This window comes from Paroedura picta, chromosome 1, assembly GCF_049243985.1.
Source record: "Paroedura picta isolate Pp20150507F chromosome 1, Ppicta_v3.0, whole genome shotgun sequence".
NCBI lineage: Eukaryota > Metazoa > Chordata > Lepidosauria > Squamata > Gekkonidae > Paroedura > Paroedura picta.
In genome coordinates, this window is record NC_135369.1 from 61,281,205 (window position 1) to 61,305,411 (window position 24,207).

At 41.6% G+C, this 24,207-nt stretch overlaps 1 protein-coding gene across 4 annotated transcripts in view; it reads right to left on the reverse strand.

Annotated features, from left to right (window-relative positions):
• NVL (nuclear VCP like) overlaps positions 1-24,207 on the reverse strand; it is a 54,944-nt gene that overhangs the window by 30,584 nt on the left and 153 nt on the right. Inside the window, exons 1-11 of one of the 4 annotated variants that reach the window (XM_077340477.1) lie at positions 23,818-24,092; positions 22,143-22,216; positions 21,377-21,429; positions 20,787-20,883; positions 19,387-19,435; positions 18,138-18,377; positions 15,453-15,579; positions 15,196-15,272; positions 13,163-13,297; positions 11,680-11,781; positions 8,033-8,150 (exon numbers count right to left, since the gene is read on the reverse strand). In XM_077340477.1, coding sequence (XP_077196592.1) covers positions 8,033-8,150; positions 11,680-11,781; positions 13,163-13,297; positions 15,196-15,272; positions 15,453-15,579; positions 18,138-18,377; positions 19,387-19,435; positions 20,787-20,883; positions 21,377-21,429; positions 22,143-22,216; positions 23,818-23,880 — 1,135 coding nt within the window. In that variant the 5' untranslated portion in view covers positions 23,881-24,092. Of the gene's footprint in view, positions 1-8,032; positions 8,151-11,679; positions 11,782-13,162; positions 13,298-15,195; positions 15,273-15,452; positions 15,580-18,137; positions 18,378-19,386; positions 19,436-20,786; positions 20,884-21,376; positions 21,430-22,142; positions 22,217-23,817; positions 24,093-24,207 lie in introns of those variants that run through there. The other 3 variants (XM_077340494.1, XM_077340504.1, XM_077340484.1) reach the window with 3 other exon arrangements.

A 24,207-nucleotide genomic window follows, 5' to 3' on the forward strand; every position in this document is an offset into this window, starting at 1 on the left:
GAACTACAACTGAAGTCCAGATGACAGAGAAGAAAATGGCTTCCTGAAAAAAAATTACTTTTGAGGATAAACTCTATGGTATTATATCTGGCTGAGGCCCTTCCCATCCCCAAACTATCTCCTCCCCAGACTCAATTCCAAAATCTCCAGGAATTTCCAAACTTGGAACTGGCAACCCTAGTCAGGCATGGCCCCAGCATGTTCTCCCACAAAGGCCAAAACAGCTCCCTCCCTCTGACTTTTTATTTACAGAAACTCATCCTGGAAAGCTGTTGTCACCTAGCAACAGCCACTGAGGCTCTCTGTTTCTTACAGCTACAGGTGTTCCTTCTATCATTTGGGCTGTAAAAATCCTCCAATATATACTTTCTAACATTTTAGATTTTACTGCAACCCTAGGGCATTGTTTTAGGTTTGCAGAAATATCAATCTTGTCCATTTACTGCTCCCATAATGGAATTTAATTATCTTCAGATTTGGCTGACTTCTGTTAGCACGCAGATGTGTAGGAGGCTCTATAGTGGATTTTTTTCTTCTTATCTTTATCCTATCTGTCATGTTAAACCTATGTTAAACCTATTAGTGCTTTTATTAAGCGTGTTGTTTCTTTAACTAGGTTCACCCAGTACAGTCATGAGGCAGCAATAAGGGAGTCACATGATTCCTTTCATAAGACACGTGATAACACTCTTCCAGTCAGTGACTGCCTATCCCAAGTCACAAGTTTTTGAATCTTCTAGCAGAGGGAAAAGTCAGCTTGGAAGCCAGGCTCCCACCAGAAAGGTTGGACATGTCTGAGGAAAAGCAGAGAAGAAAAAAAGGATTCCTTTCTCTGTGAGACAGAGCAGTTAATGAGTTATTACCAAAATTAGTCTTCCTGTAATTAGATTTTTTTCCCTCTGTGATATTTGTTGAAATGCTTACTCTTGTTGGAAACAGCTCTCTGTGCAATGTCTTCTGACTTGTGAGGCTGTAAAAAACTCTCTTCACCACAGAGTTAGTGAGATAGACAGGGACACTGACCGCTCACCTTTGATCTCACTGACCAGTTCCTAGAGGGTAATTTCCTGTTTCCCCAGTCTCTTCCCTCTTCTACTCCATCTCTCAAGCCCGCAACATGATGGAAGGGAGATACCTCAAGCATCTCTCTCCATCCAGCTACTTAGATTAGAATAGGAACTTTATCTTTACCTCTAAGTATGCGGTATTATGTTCTTTATTAAATAGTTCTTATATTAATTAAGTACTACATTTGTGAACGTGTCTTTCTTTGTGTGTTGTTTTCTGACCACATGCACTCTGCCTCACGCTGCATTACTTGACATACTAAGGCACTCTGCTAACTTTCTGGATATTAATACTTTACCAATGCTTAATATCCTTCAGGTTACGGGCCCAGGCTCATGCTTTGATTTTGATTTTTTTTTTTGCTAAAAGGCAAATGTGCTTGTTTGGAGTGGCAGAGAAATTTTTTGAGTAACTTGTGAACTCCATCCATCCAGCAACCCAGAAGCTTGGTTGTCAGGTTAGCACAAGGCAAAGAGAAAGATAGGTGTGCTTTCTAGTTCCTTTAAGAGCACAGCCTGATCTCTATTGTTATTTTAAAGATGGGTCTGGGAAATCTGAAATGAAAACGCTTAAGAAATTACCATGACTGGCAGGGATGCCTGATGATCGTTCTTAGAGGAGAAGGGACCTCCCCCCCCCCCCCGTTCTAGCTGCTGAACCCACAAAGCAGTGAAAAAGGAATATGTATAAAGGGAACAAAACAATGGGAAAGCTTTGATGCTACGGATCTCATCAGTAAGTATGATAGAATTTCCAGAATTACTAAATCTAAACTCAGCCCATGAAATGTTAATGTTTCTGGAATCACATCTATGCAAAAAGGGCTGGACATATTCCTCTGGGCTCATTAAGCTGTTTTCTGACCACATGCACTCCGCCTCATGCTGCATTACTTGCCATACTAAGGCACTCTGCTAACTTTCTGGATATTAATACTTTACTAATTGTCAGGATCACAGACTTGTAAACAAGAATTCTTCTGTTTAAAGTAAGAAAACTTTATTCAAGCTGTTTTCACACTGATACCCAAAAATAGTTCTGAATAGGCCAGGGCAAATGATACATTATAAGATCCAGAAAGGCCCTCCCACAATGGTACAGTTGGTAGCAATGGATTCAAAGCAAAGACAAAACAAGAAACAACCCCAGGTGCAGAGTCCGGGAACTCCACCAAGATAGATTTATTTATTTATTTATCATACTTATATACCGCCCTCCCCGGAGGCTCAGGGCGGTTTAGATAGAGGCCAACCTGAGAAACTGACCTTGTATGGACAGGCACCAATATAACTCTGGACAATTACAGAAGATAGAAGACAGGCAAAATGGCTGCAGTCAGGCTAATAAGTATAAAACATAAAAGGTCAAGCATGGCAGAACCAACAGGATTCTGACACCAATGCTTAATATCCTTCAACTCTGACCATTGCTTTAAAAAGTTAACTGTTCTGCTCAAGTTGTTGATTGCTCTTAATAAATCTTTCCAACTCTTTTTGTATATTTTTCCTTTTTTCCTATTGAAGTAGTCAGGGTGGTTTTGGTCAGTTACCTGATATAAGCCATCCCATAATTGACTGTGTTGCTAGGCTAAAGGAATTACAAGTACTTAATCCTTATCCATGGTTCCTCTATATCAGGGGTAGTCAAACTGCGGCCCTCCAGATGTCCATGGACTACAATTCCCATGAGCCCCTGCAAGCAAATGCTGGCAGGGGCTCATGGGAATTGTAGTCCACGGACACCTGGAGGGCCGCAGTTTGACTACCCCTGCTCTTTATATTTGTGAAACAGCCTGGGGGGTGGAACGTGTCCGACTGTCCAAGTTGGAATAGGGCCATCCTGATTGGCTCTGCCCCTACAGCTCCCACCTTCCCTCCCTGGACGCTAGCCACGCTCCTCTCAGCATTGTCAGAGACAGAGAGAGAGACACACACAGAGCCCTGCCAGGCCAAACATGAGCCTTCATTCTCTCCTATCGCTCCTGCTGCAAGGGAGGCAGAGAGAGACCGACCGAAAGAGCTGCCCCAAACTGCACACCAGTCCTCCTTCACTCCTACAAACCAGCCCTTATTACCTGCTCTGCCTCCTGCTGCGAGGCACACTGACAGACACGCAGGGAGAGGGAGGGAGGGACACAGAGAGAGCTGCACCTCATGGTGTCCTCTGGGTCCTAGCACCCATTGCATTCCTGTTTGCAATGGGCTTTCTTGCTAGTGTTCAAAATCTAAAGGGTTCAATTTCCCAGGAGTTGGTATAACTCTACCTGATTAAAAAAGAGGATCTTATTGGTGGCAGCAAAAATGTAATCACTGGAGTATGTGGAGTTGTGAATGATTGTTTAAGTATGGCAATCAGTTTGAAATAGTTTAAGGTCCTCCAATAACAGACTGCAAATACACCCCAGTTCACCATAAGCCAGCAAACTCACAGAGGAGAGGAAGAATCCCATCCCTCTTTCCGCCCCCTGCCCCTCTGCTGCTCAATATGACTCACCTTGAAGCCCGACCACAGTGGCAGCAATGTCTGGGATTTGCTCCCAGTGTCCATTATGGTTAGACCCAGAGCACCACCTAGTGTCTACTGCAGCTGGCATCTGCTGGCAAGCTCCAGGGCTCTGCCACCTGTTGTTAGGTGCGAAGTTGTGTCCGACCCACTGCGACCCCATGGACAATGATCCTCCAGGCCTTCCTGTCCTCTACCATTCCCCGGACTAGCCGTCTGCTCATCCCCAGTAGCATATTGGACACCTTCCGACTTGAGGGGCTCATCTTCCCGCATCATATCGTTTTGCCTTTTGGAACTGTCCATAGAGTTTTCATGGCAAAGATACTGGAGTGGTTTGCCATTTCCTTCTCGCCCCTCTCTAATTTTCCAACTGTAAGCTCATTGAATTTGAAGGGAATTTAAAACTCTCAATGATTTTTTTTTTTAGCTTTTCATATTTTTCTGCAAACCTAGGAGTCCCCCAACTTTGCTGAAAAATCTGTTTGGGGTAAGTGTTCTCTAAATTTGTGGATTTAGATATCTGCAGATGGGAGACACACTTGGGAAACATATACAGGTATGTATTTTCTATATAATTCTTATATTTTAAATTCAGTTTACACAAAGAGAGGGCTGAGAGTTCCTTGCTCAAGGCCAATTACTGGAATTATAGTGAAATTGTAGGCATAGTTACTAAATACATAGAAATCAATGGGCTTAGAATAACTATGTTCTATTAATATTGATGGCTCATTTTGGTGTCAACTGCACAAAAATGACATAAAATGGTGTAATGGCATGAAAAATCAACAACAATCAGAAATTTTGCAAAGAAAATTGGTGGTATAAAAATGACCTCCCCAGTCATACAAGGGAACTAAAACAGAAAAACACAGAAATATTCCTGTATCTCTAATCAAGTTTTAGAAAATACTTGATCATGTCTCAGTTTCAAGGGTTCTCATTTCCATCAAGCTCCTATTTTTCCAAATTGACATAGCACTCTGTATACTAACTATATTGATTTAGTTACAATAATAATACACACTCTGATGGGAAAGTCCTGGACTTTGATTTAATAAAAATTTTATAAGTTTTGATATATTTTGTTTATAATCTCTGTCGGGTGTACCATAAAATGTGGTGTAATTGTGTTCAAAACAGGCTCCAGTTTAGGTCAAGCCAGTCACTTAGTGACTCCCTGGTATCTGCTGATTTAGATCCTTAATACTGCTCAAAGATATTAGATAACTTCAATCCATTATTAACACTTGATTTACAGAATATAAACTTTTACCACCCTTGGAAATTTCTCAATCCACACAAACTTTCAGTGAAATTTTTGCTAGGTAGGGAACTGAATTCAACTTAGAATAAAGAGATAAGCCTTAGAACATTTTAAAAATAATTTCTGAAAACCCATTGTTATCATAGCCATCACAGCAAAATGAACTAGTGCTGAATGTCTGCAGTTACATTGCTTATCCACTTCTAATAATTTGACTACACACCAAAATAATTAAGAGATTTTTGTGATACTTAAAGACATATTTATACTGCAATCCTAAGCCGACTTACACCCTTCTAAGCCTGCAGATATCAGTGCACTCAGGAGAGGTCTGCCAGGTGTTCGGCTGAGGCCAGTGAGCTGACGGAACACCATCAAAAGGGCCCATCTCCATAATTCTCTCCCATCCTTGACTAAGAAGGGAGCAATTTAATCAATAACCTGGCAACTACAGTGACCTGATACATTTTAAAGGGTTTTAATGTTAAATGGTTTTGTCAACTATTGTATATGTACATTATATTTTGTAGTAAACCACCCTGAGGCCGCTGTGCTGACAATTAAAAAAATAAATAAATAGAAGAGTGTAACAATGCAATCTCATTATTGCAGCGTAAGCTTGTGCGGGCAGGGTCTACTTTGTTTACTGTGTGGTCATCAAATCTGCCGCTAACATAAAGGTAAAAGGTATCCCCTGTGCAAGCATTGGGTCATGTCTGACCCTTGGGGTGACGCCCTCTAACGTTTTCATGGCAAACTCAATACGGGGTGGTTTGTCAGTGCCTTCCCCAGTCATTACCATTTACCCCCCAGCAAGCTGGGTGCTCATTTTACTGACCTCAGAAGGATGGAAGGCTGAGTTAACCTTGAGCCGGCTGCTGGGATTGAACTCCCAGCCTCATGGGCAGAGCTTTCAGACTGCATGTCTGCTGCCTTACCACTCTGTGCCACAAGAGGCCAATGACATAAAGAGTTACAATTGTTTTCTGCAGCTACTCTCAAGAGTGCTACTATATGACCTATCCTGGGAACCACTAGCTTCCTATAGCTGTAGTAATAGCTGATCCTATTTCCTCCATCTAAAAAGGGGGCATCGGGATGGCGGTTAAATATTCTGTATTCATGAAAGTAAGATAATTAAAAAGTTTATAAACATATTGAGCTTACTATTATTCTTCAGTGACAGAACCCATACAAAACTTTAGGTAGATGCAGGCCAGAAGAACTCAGCTAGGGGGAAAGGGTTTTTAACCATATCTTTAATTTCTTTCTTAAAGTAGCTCCTAAAAGGAAATTCTAAAATAGAATATCTTCCCTGGTTACTGGGCCCTGCAAATAAATTAACAGTTTAAAGTCCTGGCCTTCGCTCTTTCTCTCTCTCTGGAAACCAGAAGAACTGAGGGGGTGGGGCTCATGCAGCTGCAAGTTTACCAACAGCCCATGCGCTATGACTTTTGCACCCTAGGCCCAAATTCTAATTCTTTAATAGAAATCAAACATGGGTTATATTAGCGTACAGGTTGTATTAGCATACAGGCAAAACAAGTATATACCTTTTATTAAAATGGGGACAAAATTGAAATTTGAGTTAAAAGTGGGGGGGATGGCAGCCAGGAAAAGTGAAAAAAGAGTACTGTGCCCTTCAAAATGGTCAACCTATATAGCAATTATTCTGCAGTTGCTGTTAACACTACTCATCTTGCGGTGCATACATCACACCAGAGGCTACTAGGCTGGATCACATCCTTTATTAGATCTTGAATTTACTTTACACATTATGTTGTCAGCATATGCTATGACACACCTGTTCTTTCATACACTGCTTGGACTTCTGGAATCATTCTGTTTAAAAGCTTTTTGCCCCTTCTTCACTCTGCATTTAGGATATATATATATCCTATAAACACACACACACACACACTTTTCTGACTACATCGTGCTTTGACAAACTGGGTTCTAGCTCATGGAATTTTCTGTCATGAAACTTGCATCTTTCAGGACCCACAAAATTCTCCATTGTTTATCCTGCAGCATATTCTTCTGAAATTTGCTGCTATCCATTTATTGCATGATTTAGATACTGCCCCTCTCAGTTGTCCTTCTCAGGGCAGTTTACATAGTCCAAAACTCAGTTCAGGCAGGGCTTGGGAGCTTGTTCCACCAGGCAGGAGCCAAAAAGGACTTGGCTCTGGTTGAGGCAGCCATATTTCTCCTTGGGGCCAGGGTCCTCAGCTGGTTGGTACTGCTCGATTGGAGAGCTCTCTGGGGAAAATGTCCAGAGAGGTGGTCCCTCAGATACGGAAGACCCACACTGCATAAAGCCTTGAAGGTAAAAACCAAAACTTTGAAACTGATCTGAAATTCAATTGGAAGCCAATGCAGCTGCTACAACACAGGTCTTACATGGGTTCTCCACAGCGTTCGAGTGAAAAGCCGGGCAGCTGAATTTTGCACCAAATATAGTTTCTGGAGCAGGTTCAAGAGTAGGCATGGATCACAGTGGCTAGGTGCTCCGAGGCCAGGTAGGGCACTAGTACTCTAGCTTGGTGAAGATGGGAAAATATTTACTGAACTAATATTGTGACTTGAGCCATCATTGTCAAGGAGGCATCAAAGATCACCCCCAGGTTTCTGGATAAATGTGCATTTGCAAGCTGCACTCAATCCACCTTGGGGAGGCATGCTTCCTTCCTACCCAGCCAGAGGACCTCCACCTTTGAAACGTTTAGTTTGAGACGGCTTGCTTTAAGCCATTCAATCACCACCCCCAAGAGCTGGACCAATGCAGTCAGAGGGGCATCAGGAGACAGAGCTGGGTGTCTTTTGCATACTGATGACCCACCCCATGCTCCAAACTAGCTGGGCAACAGGACACACAAAGTTGTTAAATAATGCTGAGGAGAGAACTGCACCCTGCAGAACACTTGCAGGGAAGTTGGTAATAGTATGACTGATCCTCTCTGACTGTAACCCTTTGACCTTGACCAGAGACAGGAAGTAACCCACTGAAGGGCCACCCCTGGGATTCCTGCACTGACAAGGTGGCAAGCAGCAAAGAGAACTGCTACTCAAAAATCTGTCGTTTGCACCCTGCCACAGTAATCCAGTTGAAATATTACTTGGAAGCAAATATATTAACATTAAAATTAGAGTTGACAATGTAATTTCACAAAGTTTTTGTTGAGAACTGACCATCCATGCAAGTCAGAAGCTGGGCTACAATCCTCCGTTCCATGTCCTTGGATGCAACTTCTCTCTTTGGTGTGATGGCATCTATTTCATCTATGAAGAGAATACATGGTGCACTGGTCTAGAAATTAAACAGAAATCCACATAAAACCAGAAACTAAGAAAAACTCCACATATTATGCTTTCATGGTACAACTGTCCAATTTCAAATAAATATTAAATATGGGACTGGTAGAAATTGAAACAATGCTTGTGTCCTCTCACATACCCCTTTGTAAATCCAGCCTCAAAGTATTCTGCCCAATGAGAGAGACACTCACAAAGGGAAACAGTCTTTACCAGTGATAGAAAAAGGACAGGAAGAATGCAGATGGCAGGGCAACAGAGAGTGGGAGTGGTTATGGGCCAGTGGGAGAATTCTGTACACAGGCTCCCTTTGAACTTCTGCCAAGTCTTTTCAATCCACCATGTACAAGCATGTATAGTGTCTATTCAGATTTTCACTTTAATATTCAACAATTAAGTTTAGAAACACTGGACAAATTCAATATTTCTCCCCCCCAAAAAAAGAAAAGAGGAAAACATCACCTAATGTTGTCATAATGGATATGGACTGTACCTGTTTATATACTAAGACATGCTTCTCCATTTCATAATCCTGACAAAGATTTTACTTCTGGTTTATAAGGAAAGTACAGAGATACACGTTTACCAAATGTAAGAATATAGAAATGGCTCCCATTCACACACAAAGAAAGAATAAAGAGCTGTGATAACATGATTAACCAGTCTATGTGATTGTAAGAGTGATCACCTGATGGTGAAAAAGTAAATGAAAGAATCAAGTTGCCAAAGTATTAATTTTTAGACACCTCAGAATTGGGAGGGGGGTGCATCTTCTTTCATTCCTCTTGTAAATGCTGGAGCTACATGAACAGCACTACTAATTCTACTGTAGCTGAGTAAGTGAAATATGCTCTGATGTGAACCCAAGGAGACAAGAGAGGAGTATGTCTTCCTATGAAAAGCTATTCCAGTTTAACATTTATAGACTTTGATTAGAGTAATACTGTGCAGGTCTAGTCAAATGACAACAGGCAGCACAGGAACCTTATCTGCAAGGAGGCAATTCCAGAGCTGTGGTATCACTACAGAAAAGGCCACATCCTCCATCACCACACTGGTCAGATCTCCTGATGATCTGCCTGTAGTTTCAAGTGTGCCATTGTTACCATCTAACTGGCCCAACTGGCATGCCATCGTAGCCAATCTTTGATCAGCTGAACTCTTCCAGTTACTTCAAAAGGAGACTTATTGTAGTATATTTCTTTTATCATTTTCATTACTTATTCCATGGGATCCCATAGACTCTGTATATCTAAGAACTGAGTGTAATGTTTGCCTTCTAATCCACACTGCTGATTCTCTGCTATAACAAACTATTCTATCTTTAATCATTAGCTACATAAATAAAAGGGAAATAGCCTCCAGAGTGCAGCCTATCCAGGTTTGTTCTGGGTCTGTCCAGGCCTCTCCAGGCCCTGGAATGCAGGCCAAAGCTGGGTGACGCCAGATTGGGCCAGCCCCCACCAGACAGCCACGCGTGGCTTGCCCACCCTCGCGGCCACACACACACACTGCCCACAGAGGGTGAAAGAACTACACCCGTCTGCCTGGTCCACTGCAGGATGGCTGAGGTGGCGAGGCAGTGGTGCTGGAGGTGGTGGCCCCATGATGGGGGTGGTGCCACCAGAGACAAAGGCCATGATGGGGGCCAGGCTGCCGCCTCCTGTGAGGCTCGGCGGCGCTGCCGAGGCGCCAGTGCTGGAGGCGGCGCAGACAGGGGCAGCATGCAGGGCCAGGCTGTTGCCTCCAGTGGGGAGGGCAGCAGAAAGGCCGATAGCTGTGCTGAGCCCCCGTTCCCCCAAGAGACCAGCTTGACACAGACAGAAGCAGGTGGGCCGGCGGGGCTAGGAAGCATGCATGCAGCGAGCTTCATGGCTAGTAAAAGAATAATGTAGAAAATACAGTAATTTTATTGGTATTCAGAGGGCCCATGTTGAGGCCCTAAACTGTAGTTTTTTATTATTATTATTATTATTATTATTATTATTATTATTATTATTATTATTATTATTATTATTATTATTATTATTATTAAATTTTTAGACCGCCCTTCTCCAAATAGGTCTCAGGGTGGTTTACAACATAAACTGTTAAAACACAATAAAATCCCCATAAAAACCCCAATTTATGTCAAACAACATGTCACATATAACATATAAGCGGCGGTGGTCACAATTCTAATCATATTTATCCAACTTTACTGGTGCATACTTCCAATCTCTGTCTGCAATGCAGAGCGGGAGTAGGGAACAGTGCCAATCAAGACTTTGGGGCTGCTTGGTATACAGCACTGCTTAAGAGACAGGGATGGAGTCCCAGACTGAGGCTCTAGGACCTTCTAGGGAGGCAGAATATATGATGAAGCATGTAACAAGTAGCTTAGCATAACCAACACCATGTTTAATGGCTTTGCAACTTGCAAGTGAGCCCCTGCTGTCAAACGCACAAAGATGGAATACGCTTGTACTGAGACCAGAGGCAATTTTATCTAGGGAAGTCAGCTAAAACCATCTGGCTACACAAATTCAGGAGACTGTAGCAGACACCAAGGACACAAATTTGCACACAGGCTCTATTAGAATGTATGGGGGTCTGGAATGGAAATTTACTCAGCCATTTTAAGTTTTGATTCTTCAGCTTTTGAGTATGAGCAATGCTAAGTAACCTGAGAGTATAACTGAAACTAACATTAATGGAAGGATATGATTTCTCCTTGCAGACTCATTTCTGTGACCACCACTTGCCTGGAAAATAAATCTTTAGGCTTGTTACCCAGTCATCTGCCTGTTTTGGAACCTATGTGCAAAAGAGGGCTGGTCGAATGGAAGTATCCAAAATGAAGATAATATCTATTGAATATTTATTATTGAAGTTATATATTTTTTCAATAAATCGGAACAGTTATAAACAAAAATAGAGTATTTTTTGATAGCCAACGGACCTAGTAAATTCTATCACAGTGGCTGGATATTCCTTAAATATATCAGGAGCAGTAAATTGCACATGAAAGTAGCTGGGCCTCTGAATGGTAAAGGCATGAAAAGATTGCTTAAGGAAGACAAGAAAACAATATTAAAATGGAATACTTTGTGTCTGTTTTCATTGTGGAAAAATATGGGGCATTCAGACCTGTTGGCACTGTAGTTTTCAGAAGAACAGAATCAAATGGAAGTGACACTAGGTACTCATCAATCTAGAAATTAAGAAGTCTCCAGACCCTGATGGCATATACCTAAAGATTGTTAAGGAACTCAAATATGAAACTGCTGATCTGATCAGCATACGTAAATTGTCACTAAAATCCATTTTTAGATGTGCTAAGAGATTCTCAGAATCTAGAGCATTAAAGATGGGGAGGAGGAATCAAAAGACAGGAATATGGTGGGGATGAGACGACTCTTTTTGCATATTCTCACTTAAAGTGAAATTTTAGTTAAGAATGAAACATTCACATTCATGTTAACTCAATTTCCTCAAATCTTTTTGGAAAAAAAATCACAAAATGCTCTTTCTGCTCTACTTACCACAGCCTGTTCAAAAAGCTCTCTTAACTTTTGTTCTGATTCACCAGATACTCCTGACACCATTTCAGTTGCTGCTACTTTGAGTATTGGTAGTTCAAGTTCCTACAGCAAAAAGAAAAGCAAGAATAATTCTGTTGTTATAAAGAAAACTTCATACTGAGATTCATAAATTGACAGAAGTCTCTCTCATCACGGCCAGATTAAGACATGCCGAGGGACTAAAGTAGGTCAAATTGAAGCCCCATTTTATTTTTTGTACAGAAGTCTAAAGGGGATCGAGGAAATTACAGGCCAGTTAGCCTAGCATCTGTGCAAGTTAAATCAGTAGAAGCTGTTACTAAAGTTGGACACGATGGAATGGCTGAAATCATCATCAAGCATAGAGGAGCAAAGCCCACTGAGGAAAAATCAGCATGGCGTCTGCAAAGGGAAGTCTTGCTTCACCATCCTTTTAGAGATCTCTGAGAAAGTTAACAAGTAGGAGGTTAAGGTTGACCTAATAGAACAATAAACATCAATGTCAGATTGGCCTCCCTCTTATATCACATCCTCACCCATGGTCTAGGTTTTATACCCATGGGTGGAACTTTTTAGAATTGTTTTTAGAATAGCTTTAACTGAGACTTTAAGTTGTACTGATGAGTTATGTTAGTCATCGCCCTGAGTCCGCTCTGGCAGAGAGGGTAGCTGATAAATTCAAAGAAATAAAAATAAGTATACTTGGACTTCCACAAGACTTCTGACAATCACAAAGATTATGGATTATAGTTCGGCAGGCACAGTTTGGCAGGCATGGGATAAGAGAATAGGTCCTCTTATGCATTATTAAATGGCAGGAAGCAGAGAAAAGGAATAATTTGAAATTTCTTGCAATGGATTGAAGTGAGCAGTGGGACCTCACAAGGATCAGTACTACTAATCTGTTCATAAATGATCTGGTAATGAGGATGAGCAGTAGAGTGGCCAAGTCTGTAGATGATCAAGGCGGACTATGCTCCAGCAGGATTCCTTTAAACTGGAATGAGAGGGCAACAACATGGAAAATTAAATTCCATATAATTTGTGTACACAGTTCCATATAAACTGTGTAAAGCACAGTTGGACAAAAGAAATCTAATGTCAAATATGGAGTCTGAACTCTGTGAAACTAAGAGGGAAAAAGACTGGTTACTCAATGAAAATGGCCAAGAGGAGACACGATCATCAAGATTATAAGGAGATAAACAGATCTCTTTGCATGTTTAAAATACTTCTCATGATAACTCCATTAGAGCTGGCACTCAAAATGTTATACAACATAGTGCATAGTGGTTTTAGATGTAGGCCTTCTCCTTATCCCGCAACTACTGGACCATTTATTCTATAATATCCAGAGTTTCAGATGGGAATCATTTTCAAAACACAAAGATGTCTGTGGGTTCAGATACTAACCTGCATATATGATTTAACATAATGAAAGCAAAGTACATGTCAATAGACTAACCCCAGCAACAGCCTGTGCTAACAAGGTCTTTCCACATCCTGGTGGACCATGCAAGAGAAATCCTCGAGGTGGAACAGCTCCTAAATGGTGGTAAACCTCAGGATGACGTATATGTACCAGCATCTTGCATACTTCCTGCAGTAAAAATTACAGGGTGGAAAAGGTAGACATTTTTCTAACAGTGACAATTTGCATATGAAAATAAGAGAAATAAATTAAACAGAACCTTTTTTAACCAGTATTAACAAGGCTGTGTGCCTTCAACACAAATGCAAGGAAAGCACTGGACTCTGAATACGGTTTTCATTTTAAAATAACTTCTTCAGGCTTTTGGAAAGGTTACTATAAGGGTTTTGAAAACGATAATAAAGTTTCTTGCCCATATATTTGAAGAACATCTGTGGCAACCCTGGAAACCACATCCCTGTCACTATCAGATTATGGATCACAAGAAGCAGGCCTTCAACACCCCTAACTAGCATTTGAAGGATGTAGTGGTAGTACCACTGGCTGGGGGTTGTGGCTCAGCGGAAGAACATCTGCTTGGCATGCAGAAAAGTCCAAGATCAATTCCCGGCATCTAACGGTAAAAGGATCAAGCAGTAGGTGATGTGGAAGACCTCAGCCTGAAACCTTGGGGAGCCAACTGCTGCCAGTCTCAGTACACAATATTGACCTGGATGGACCAAGGGACTGATTCAGTATACCAGAATGTATCTTCCTGATTCCCTGACTGATGTAGGGATGATAAACCCAATAGCTGAGTTAATGGGAGCAGAGAAAAATGTATGACGTGTGCCAGAACAATAGTCATGAAACTCTGGCAATAAGAGGGAGGGGCATGTTGGCTACATGAGATGAAGGGTAAAGATGGCTTTCTTAGTGAATGTATTGGTTCAAATGCCAGTCATTTCGATTGAATATGAATTTGCACACTTAGGTGTATATGTGAGCAATTTCCCCACCTCTCTCCCTCACCCTGAGTCCACAATATGACAGAATCCAGGACCACTTGGCTGCTGAGCCTGTGCTTTTCTACTGAGTTATAGCTCCATGCAGGGTGTTTTTAATACCACTATACAGCTAAATATCCTCAGCACAGATTTTAGATTTATTTTTAAGCACAGAGCATATACCACTACTTGTTTAAAAAAACCAAGGACTGCTTTAAAAATATCATGCCCACATAATTCCATAAGCAAGACAATAACACACATGAAGCTCCATTGGACAGTCCATTGGTCTGTCAAGGTCAATATTATCTATTGTGACTGGCAGCAGGTCTCCAGGGTATGATCCTTTTAACTGGAGATATCAGATATTAGTCTGGGCCTCAACAGCCCAGGCTAGTCCAATCTTGTCATGCCTTGGAAACTAAGCAGGGTAGGCTCTGCTTAGTCCTTGAATGGGAGATCACCAAGGAAATATAGGGTCGCTACAACTGTTGCCTTGAAAAGCCTAGGAGGGTTGCCATAAAATGCTGTGACCTGATGGCACTTTCCACCATCACTAAGGATTAAATTTGTAACAGGTGCTCTTCCAATGAGCCATGGCCCCTCTCCCATGGAAACTCTTAGGTGAGCCCTTTAGGTTAGTGATCCCCAACCTGTGGGCCGCGGACCACATGTGGTCCTTGGACTAATTGGAGGTGGGCCCCAAAGGACGCCTTCTCCAACCCCCCCCCCGGCCCTTTACTTCATCCCCCCCAGCCCTTTACAACACACTTCATTGTTGTGGCATGTCTGTATCTTATTTTGAAGGGATGTTTAAACATTACCATAGCGATCAGAGAGCGTTAGGGCAGTGGTTGAGAGTAGAGGAGTAAACTACTCCCCCCCACCGGGCCTCAGTAAAAGGCGTTGAGTGGTCCCCGGAGAGTGGTCCCCGGAGAGTGGTCCCCAGTGTTGAGTGGTCCCCGGTGATAAAAAGGTTGGGGACCACTGCTTTAGGTGATGGCCTCTTTCAGTGAACTCATGTTAACTTTTCTGCTCGAAGATCTTTATCCCATTAAGAGTATTTAGTTGCTATCTAACCTTCAAAGCCTCGTCATTGCCTCCTATGTCCTCAAATTTTACCGAAGAGGTCTGTAGCTCTATTCCTTTTGGTTTACCTGCCAGAAAAGAAGACGTCAGAGCACAGCTGCTGCATTGCCTTATTACAATTGAAAAGCACCGGCAAACTTATTATATTTACAGAACAGATACAGATACAGGAGTCGGTAATGTTGTTTTGCAGTTTAAGGGACATGTCTTTGTAGTGCACAGAAGGCTTCTCAGAGAACTGCTCTTACCTTTCTGATTCCACAAAATGGATTCTATTTCTTCATCTACATCTTGAGAGTCTTCTTTTCTCCTTTTAAATCTTTTGCTCTTGGGCTTCTTCCTTTCAATCTTCACAAAGGAAAGGTCTTTTGAATTCTAGAGTGCAAATGAGTCAAATGAAATATCTTGCTGGATCTGCCAAGACATTTTATACAGTAAACAATACCCAGAAAAGTAAAGTAAGTCAAAACTTAGGGTGTTTTATATGTTATTTGAATTTCCTGCTCGAAGGCAAAGTCACTCTATCTCTTGGAATACATTCAATACTATTAGACCCATCTCAGTTTTTCAAACTCAAGTATAACCCTGTGTAAATGCAAGAAAGTAAAGAAACTGCACTAACACGCAAGTTACAATAACAGTTTCTAGGTGCACTGATAGCAGCACTTTGCTTGCATCAACTTTCTTGCTGATCATGAATGTTTTCTAAGGCCTGTAGGTTCATGCACTCTTCAACTGTCAGTGAACTATGGTTGCTTAAGGCTACTTCATTTCTTTTATTTATAAAATTGTAATAAATCATATAGAAATTTAGATATAATAATAAACATACACATAAAGGACAGCATCAACCCTTTTCCTCTTACAATCTGAACTATAATCATAGCATGTCATATATTAGCATGGTGGACTGATACTACTTTTATAGACTAGACCTAATTATATGGTTAGTATCACACTTGACACGACCTGGTCAACTTCTGATAGATCTCTACTTTTCTGACAGGCTTTTATATATCTCTTTATCATGATCACATGATAAAGACAGAAGAGAATCAGAGTAAGATAAGACTGATATTTTTCTATAAAACTGCGCTGCTGTGATAAGCAAAGCAGATTTCTCTGAATGGAAGTCTCAGAAGATTCGGTGAGAATTCGGGCGGGGGGGGGGGAGGGACTCAGTTTTATTTGATAATCCATAGAAGCAGTGAGACAATAACCTGAAACATGGTTTGCTTTTAAAGTGTAACTTCCTATAAAGAAAAGTTTGGAACTCAATAATTTCCCCATGCCTGTATTCGCTAATGTTTTGTTTAATAAACATAATTATCCCCCCACTCCCTGAATGATTATCCCCCCACTCCCTGAACTTTGAAAGTTTTCAATCCGCTTTGCTGGTTTTAGTTCAAATAATTGAATAGATTAATTCCCTCCAGGCCAGGCTGAATTTTGGAGATTTTTGGTGTAGGGATCACTTGGGCATGATATTGGGGTCACTATGGGTAGGCAGGTAGTTGTGAGTTCTTGCACTGTGCAGGGGGTTGGACCCTGGAGATACCTTCCAACTCTATGATTTTATGACTAGAACTCACATCTAACATATTTGTATTATCAGATTTAAAGGTTGATAAACCATCTTTAATAGTAAATCCTGGATAAAACAGCTTCTAAATGATTTGAATACAGGGAGTCCCGTTAGAACTATTAATCTAGATTCTCTAAATGGATGGGGAAGTAAAACATCCTATTGCACACTGTTAGTCCTGTATAAAGAGGAGGATCAGTGAAATTCTCCACCAAAACATCTCCCCAAGCAGTGCTTGCATGGAGACTCCACAGCCCCTGAAATCAGCATTCTTGGAACGCCTTCATTTGGGCTTCAGAAGCCACTACATGTATTCATGCTAAGCCATGAAGCAGCCTGTCTAAATCAGCACTTAACATGGTAGAGATTCTACGACTACAAAAGAGATGCTTGTCCCGCTGAGGGCTTTAAAATAAAAGCAAATGAAGATTATCTTATTACCCTGGATGTTTCTGTCAAAAAATGTTACTGTAATTTAAAAGTTAACATTTCTGTTTGTGGGCTGGGGGGTGAGTTGCTATGTCAGATCCTGAATTATCAGAGTGAGTTGGCCTGCCTTGCTATGATAGAGGGCTTTCTGAAAACCCTTTTTAAAAGGACTAATGAACACTTCTGATTGTACATATTTTAAGCTAAAAATTGACCGACGTTCCCTTTCTGAGAAAAATAGTAATGATGTTTTTTTCCTGTTTGCAACAGAGGTTTGAAGGCATTTCAACTACTAAACCCATCTTTTGATTTGGACTGGCTTCTCATTACTGAAATCATGCAAGTTTAGGAGCTAAGTTTACATTTCTGTGACAGCTTAGTTAGACCACTGCTAAGGGCCAACCTGGCATTTCATGGGAGGATGACTTCTTGTGGGAAGAAGAAGAGGACAACTTGTCCAAAGCCCAGCCTTAGAAGACTCTTCCTGTGAGGCTGCGGTATCAGGATGTTCCTAGGGACCCGGAGCCAGCACCGATACCATCCCAAGCCAGCAGGCTCTCAAGCCTGGAGGCCCCAGCATGAACCCACACACAGCTAGACCCGCCAGTTTCCCAAAGCACCCCAGCCGGGTGTAGAGTGAGTTGCAGTAATCCAATACTAAATAGAATTACACTCTTCTAAGTCCAATGAGTTCAGTTAAACTCTGAGGAAGATTATAACTCTATTTAGGAATGTATTGCTAAGATACTTTATACTCCGTTTTCAGTATGTATTTTATAAATTACTATTTGCCTTGAGCTTTTGGAATGGGACAGACAAGAAATACCAGATAGGTCATATGAAAGAAGAATAAAGTGCACTACTGAAACCACGGTCACTAACCAAATAACAGTTAAGTAACTAGTTATAAAAATGATACCTCAGCTATCTGTTTACTACTGTCACTCTCTTCTTCTGCACATAAATCAATAAAAAAGTTATCCTCTTTTCTGGTTGGGGTTTTATCAATAAACCATCCACCTTCTGAAATTCTGGTGTCAGATATTACTTGAGGAGGAGTGCTGGATTTCGTTAGCACATCCATAGCAGTCTCAGGAAGGGAATCTGGATTTTCTTTCCGGTATAAGGTCAATAACGAAGTGTTCATGTAATTGGAGGACTGCAAAAATAAAGTCAACAGAAGGCACTGATGCAGTTTTGATCACTCCCATTAACATGACTCATTAAGTTATAACCATTTTCTAGGATATGCGCCAGATAATAAGTTATAAACAATATACAGAAAATACTTAACAGTACTGCTTTGATACCTTGAAAGCCACAGGGACTGCAAATCAGAACTATGACATTTTTTTCAAATCAATGACATTTTAAAAACTAAGGCTAAGAGATCTCCTTGCTCACAAAAAAGTATGAAATGGGGACTAAATTGACAACTAGCACCAAAATCCTCTTCATTTTCTCTGTCAACTTATCTGTTTCTCCAAAAGCTCATTTAATAATTCATTTGGAGAATAAAACTGCTCTGCTTCTCTACTGCTCCACATCTCCCCTAATGATTCTTCCCACCTTGTCATTTCTCATGCTGTGTCCCTTGTCCCCTACCATGGCAGTCTTTTGGTTCAAAACACTGCTACCCCTTTCTAAATGGAAGAGAGAGGGAGGACTGAATCCCTATACCACTCCACTATCTAAGTGCGTGACAAGGAACACCTGCCATTGGATGAAGGTGAGCAGGGAAGGGGCATGTTATTAAGCTGGCAGAAATCACATGAAAACTGACCGCATGGGTGGCCAACCTGCAGCACAACAACCAAAACTAACACAAGGAGCAGGAAGTGGAGGCAACTCTTGATGGGATCAGGAAAGTTATGATAGAATCAGGCCTACTCTCAAGTCTGCTTGCTGTCCTGGCTTGGTAGAGTAGAGCTCAAAACGGTCCAGAGTACTGAGTTATAGGATGTAACCAAAATGATATGCTCTATCTAGACTGGCACCATTCTTTGGACTTAATTTGAGGAATGCTTGCCAGGAAGATGGACAGTGACTGATTTAAAGCTATTTAGCCATACTTTCCCATAAATCCAACTTCAGAACTATTAGAGACTTCTGTATACATAGATAACACCAAATTTATTCTACTGTAATCATCATGTGCCAATACTTACTGGTTGCTCAGTATCAGTGTCCGAGGTATCCATGCAGCTTTCTGAATCTCTTTAGGATAGCAAGACAGGAAGTTTAGCAGAAATAAAAGTCCAATCATTTGTATAACTAGTAAAATATCTTACCTTAGATCACCCCCCCCCTGTGAACACAGTTTAAAGTTCCCCTGCTTCTTCCCTCCCCCAGCATCCCCCTCCCCCACACAAACACATACCATCAACTTTGGAATTAGACAATCCCTAAAGTCTAGCCAGACTTTTGCAACAGACTGCAAGAGGAGGGAGAAACTATAGCTCATGATATAGAGAAACTTACCCTACGAAACTGAATAACAGCAGATTCAAGGCAGAACAAAAGGAAGTCCTATACTACACAGCTAGGTTGACCTGATCTCCTCATATCTCAGAAGACAAGCAAGGTCAGCCTACATGTGAGACCTCCAAAGAATACCAGTGACACAGAGGCAGGCAATGGCAAACTACCTCTGAACATCTCTTGCTTTGAGAATCCTACTGGGATCAACATAAGTCAGCTGTGACTGATAGCTGACATGAGGAACTTACAGCAACAAGTTGTTGTAATGGACACTGAGCTAGATAAGTCTAAGACAAGGCTGGACAAATTTATGAAGGACAGTTTTTGCGTATGAGTCATGAGAGTTGACTGGGAATTCCAGATTCAGAGGCAGATGCCAAGGAGAAGACAGCAGGTGAAGGCTGCTGTTTGAGGGCCCTGCCAGTGGGTTGCATGAAGGTACATCTCTGGACTAGCACTGGTGTGATACAGCATGGCCACTCTTTTGTTCTCAACATAGGCTACCTGAGATAGCAAGTTTGTAGTTTAGATCCTTTCGGTCTTTACTTTGCTGCTGGATTTTAAGGTGTGGAATGTGTTTTACCAGTTTTAGCTACTATGTCAGTTGGAAGATAGACCACCTGGAAGATAGACCATTATCATGAATGTTTTAGATAAGACTGCCATAAAGGAGCTGCAGCTCTCCCACATTCATGTTTTTTTCCCTGCTGTATTTTTGTACTGTAAGCCACTTTGGATCCCCATTGAGAATAAAAGGGGGATATAAATAAACAAACAGGCAAAATGCCATTGTTTAATTAATGATGGTCACAAGATGGAATAGTCACAGTCAACTGGAATTGAACAACTGCAGTAATTAGCAGTATGCTTTTGGACCCAAAATGAAGTGCCAAGATGACCAATTAAGTCCCAAATGGTCTTGTGATCTGCTTCATATGAACCAGCCCAAAGTTCAAGTTCAGTAAGAGAACCTGTTCCGAATTACAATTTATTCAGAGGCCAGATCTGCAGGCTATTCACTCACAGTTCTGAGTTACAGTGTTTTCCAGAAAGCTGTAACTCTTGAAATAAAGTAATTTCAACTTACTCTTTGCCTCCTCTGTGCCTTGCTTTCTTTGCCAAGTGTTCATGTTCTGTAATCTCTAAATCCTCAGACTTCAGCTCTTTACTAATTATCCCAAAAACTGTAATAGAAAATAAAAATGTAGTTATCAGTCTCTGAGATACACAGCATGAACTCTACATTCCTCCTTTACAGCAAGCTGCAGAGGTTAGAGTATTGGGCTAGAATCTGGGAGACCCGTGTCTAAATCCATGCCTGAATTTACCCATGGAAACTTACTGCATGCCCTGACAACATATAGATTAATTACTACAATACACTCTTTGTGCTGCGATGAAAATGCTGGCTAGGGTGGGTTGCAGGGACTATTCTTCCAGCATTGTTCCATCTACACTGGCTCCCAATTTGCTTCTGGGAGGAGCCAATGGAGAGGAGTGCAGCAGATATATATATATATATATATAGTTATAGTCCCAGTTATGGTTATATATCCCCCCCCAACAAACTGGAATAACCCTTTCAGGCCCCTGGAGTAACTCTGGACTTACTAGTAACCCTGGTTGAGAATGATTGCTTTAGGGTAACGCCATCACATTAAAATGCAACATTCTTACCTTTTTCTACCTGTATTCTAAAGGCATTTCTTTTTCTTCTTCCATAATCTGCACTGAAAATCAATTTTATAAATTAGAATCTCACTGGAAGCTTTTCTTTGCGCATTCTGTGTGATCAAAAGGAATGTCAATATCATAATAAGCCTAATTCATAATGATCCAATTCTTTAACTTGAGCCCAAATGATATTTTTATAAATACATTTTATAAATACATAAGAGTAGTCCACAGTTGGATAGACATATGAAGGCCCGGGGGAAAACAACAACAGAACACTATGATTAAAAATATTCTCCTGCTCTTTCCTTTTAAACTGCAGTCCCAAAGGTTGCACTGAATATAATTCTTTTAAGTAAATGTAACTGTGTAGTATCACATAGACCGTTTATGCACTGAGAACTTCACTGCCCCATCTCACGTGCAGGAGCACAGATCGGGAGCGGATGAGATGCACCAGGCCAAATGCTCCCCCATGTGGGTGCAGGAAGAGGTGGGGCAACCTGCCACGACTAAAACTCCAGCCTGCAGCCTGGCATGAAACCTCCAGTGCATAAACGATCATAATTTAGTTCTGTTACACAACACTGTGAGATTAGGGATAATCAAATTAGTTTTCATTAAACCATCTTTTTTTCCCCTTCTTAACTTCTGAAAATGCTCATGGTCTGCATCGGACAATTCCTTGAATATAACAATGGTGTCATTATTTTCTGATATTTATGGTGTCTATCTCCAAGATAAATATTTGATTAAACCCTTTACTCACCTGTATGTTTTCTGTAGATCAGCTGCTAAAATTCCAATATCAACGTACTGGCCACATTTATTACTGCTCAAGTACTGTAAAATGAACACATTAAACATTAGTTATAAAGTGTTTGGCTTCTACAGGAGTGATATGTATGTAAAAGTTATTCATCAAAGGATAAACTGATATCCTTATTCCTGCAGGTTCTTGCACCAGTGTTTGAGCAGGTATAGGAAAATAAGTGGATCAGTTCCTCAGGAACAGCCAGGTAGGACACCCTGTAGATGCAATTAACAAAAAAATGTAACATTTATTTCAAATGTTCAAAGTGTCTCAATTTATGATAATCCATACATTACTGTAAATTAGTCCAGAATTATAGATTATAGATTAAAGGTTAAAACAAAATTTTAATTTAAAGTTTCTACACTCAAAACTTACACAGACAGTATATTATGCCGTTATTATTTATGGAAGCAATTTTTTTTTGCAATTCAGGTAATTCAGCAAATAGCAAAACAGCAAAGCACCTTCTTTTTTAGTTAGATCTATTTTAAAGTAGCAGAACATCACAGGAGTAACTACAATCCAATTTTACTGCAAAGATGCAAATTTCTTTGACCTGTGGATTTCTGTACACATCTATTTCACTTGAAATATCTGTATTCACCACTCCAAGACATCTAAGCCAACTTCAAATGTTGCATTTTGTACTGTAAGTAGGTTCCAACAACAAAAACAGAGAAATAAACATGCTTGTATGTAGAACAGATTCACATGCCCCCATATTCTCTCCTCTTCTTTAAAAAAGCACCATTTGTCAAAATCAGTTAGGTACATCCTAACCCATTAATTTCATATGATTTGCTTGTGAGATTTCCTGTGTACTTAAGTGGTACCTGAATTCATAAGTAATACTTAGCATTCATATAGTGCTTTTGGAACTCAATGCCATTTGTATGTATTATCAAGTAAATCCTTACAACACCTCTGTTACAGGCCAGTATTATCATTCCTATTTTACAGATGGGAGACTAAGGCCAAAAATAAGGGCTTGCTCAAACCTAGCTACTGATGAGATGAGCTTTATTGTGGCTGGATGAGATTTACAGTGCCATCCTAAACAGTGTTCCATATTTGTAAATCTTTTAGGACAGCACCATTAGCCTTCTTTGTAAGCCTGCAACGGTTGGACAGCTTGTGCCTGACTCCAAAGACATGAGTAGGGATGTATTTCTCAGCTAGAGAGCCAGCTCAGAGCAGTGGCTAAGAGAGCCTTGGAGGCCTAGGTCCCATCGCCTCTCGTGCCAGGGAAGCTCATGGGACCAGCCACACTCTCTCAGATTAATCCACCTCACAGGATTCTCGTGAGGATAAAATGGAGGCGAGGAGAACGATGCAAACTGCCGAGTCCCCACTGGGGACCAAAGCAGGGTACAAATGAATTAATGAAACAAACAAATCTCCAAGCCAACCTGGCGAAGACCAGGCCCTGAAAGTTATCCCACCCGCTCAGCCCAATGATGCAGCGGCTTTCCTGCAGGTTAGGCTACCTCTACCCCACCTCATACCAGACACCCGACTTGGAAGGGGGACCCCCACACGCAACCCCCGCCCCCGGCTCGGCTCTCGGCTCTCGGCTCGGCTCGGCTCCCGCGACCAGGACCCCCGCGGCTCTTTCAGGAGGCGGCACCTGCTTAACCCGCTGCTTCAGCCTCGGATCTCCCGCCGGCTGGCTTCCTCCCCGATTCCGCATGGCAGCTCCCCACGCTCCGGATTCCGCCCCTCAACCAAAAGGGAGGCTCCGCCTTCCTGCGCGGAAGCGGCCGGACCCGGGGCTGCCTGCGCAGCGCCTCGACACGCCGCGCGCTGTTGTGAATCCAGGGAGCCTCGAGACTTTTGAGTCTCCTCAGAAGGCAGCTTGGAACTCGCCCCTTCCGAGGAAACGGAAAAGCAGCAAAAAGAGAGCGGATTTGCCACTCCCGTGCAGGCATTTCTTTAGACACCTCACGAACGACCCAAGCCCGAGACGTCCCCCTGGGGCCTGTTTCTGAAGTCCTCTCTCCCGGCGCTGCCCTCTCCC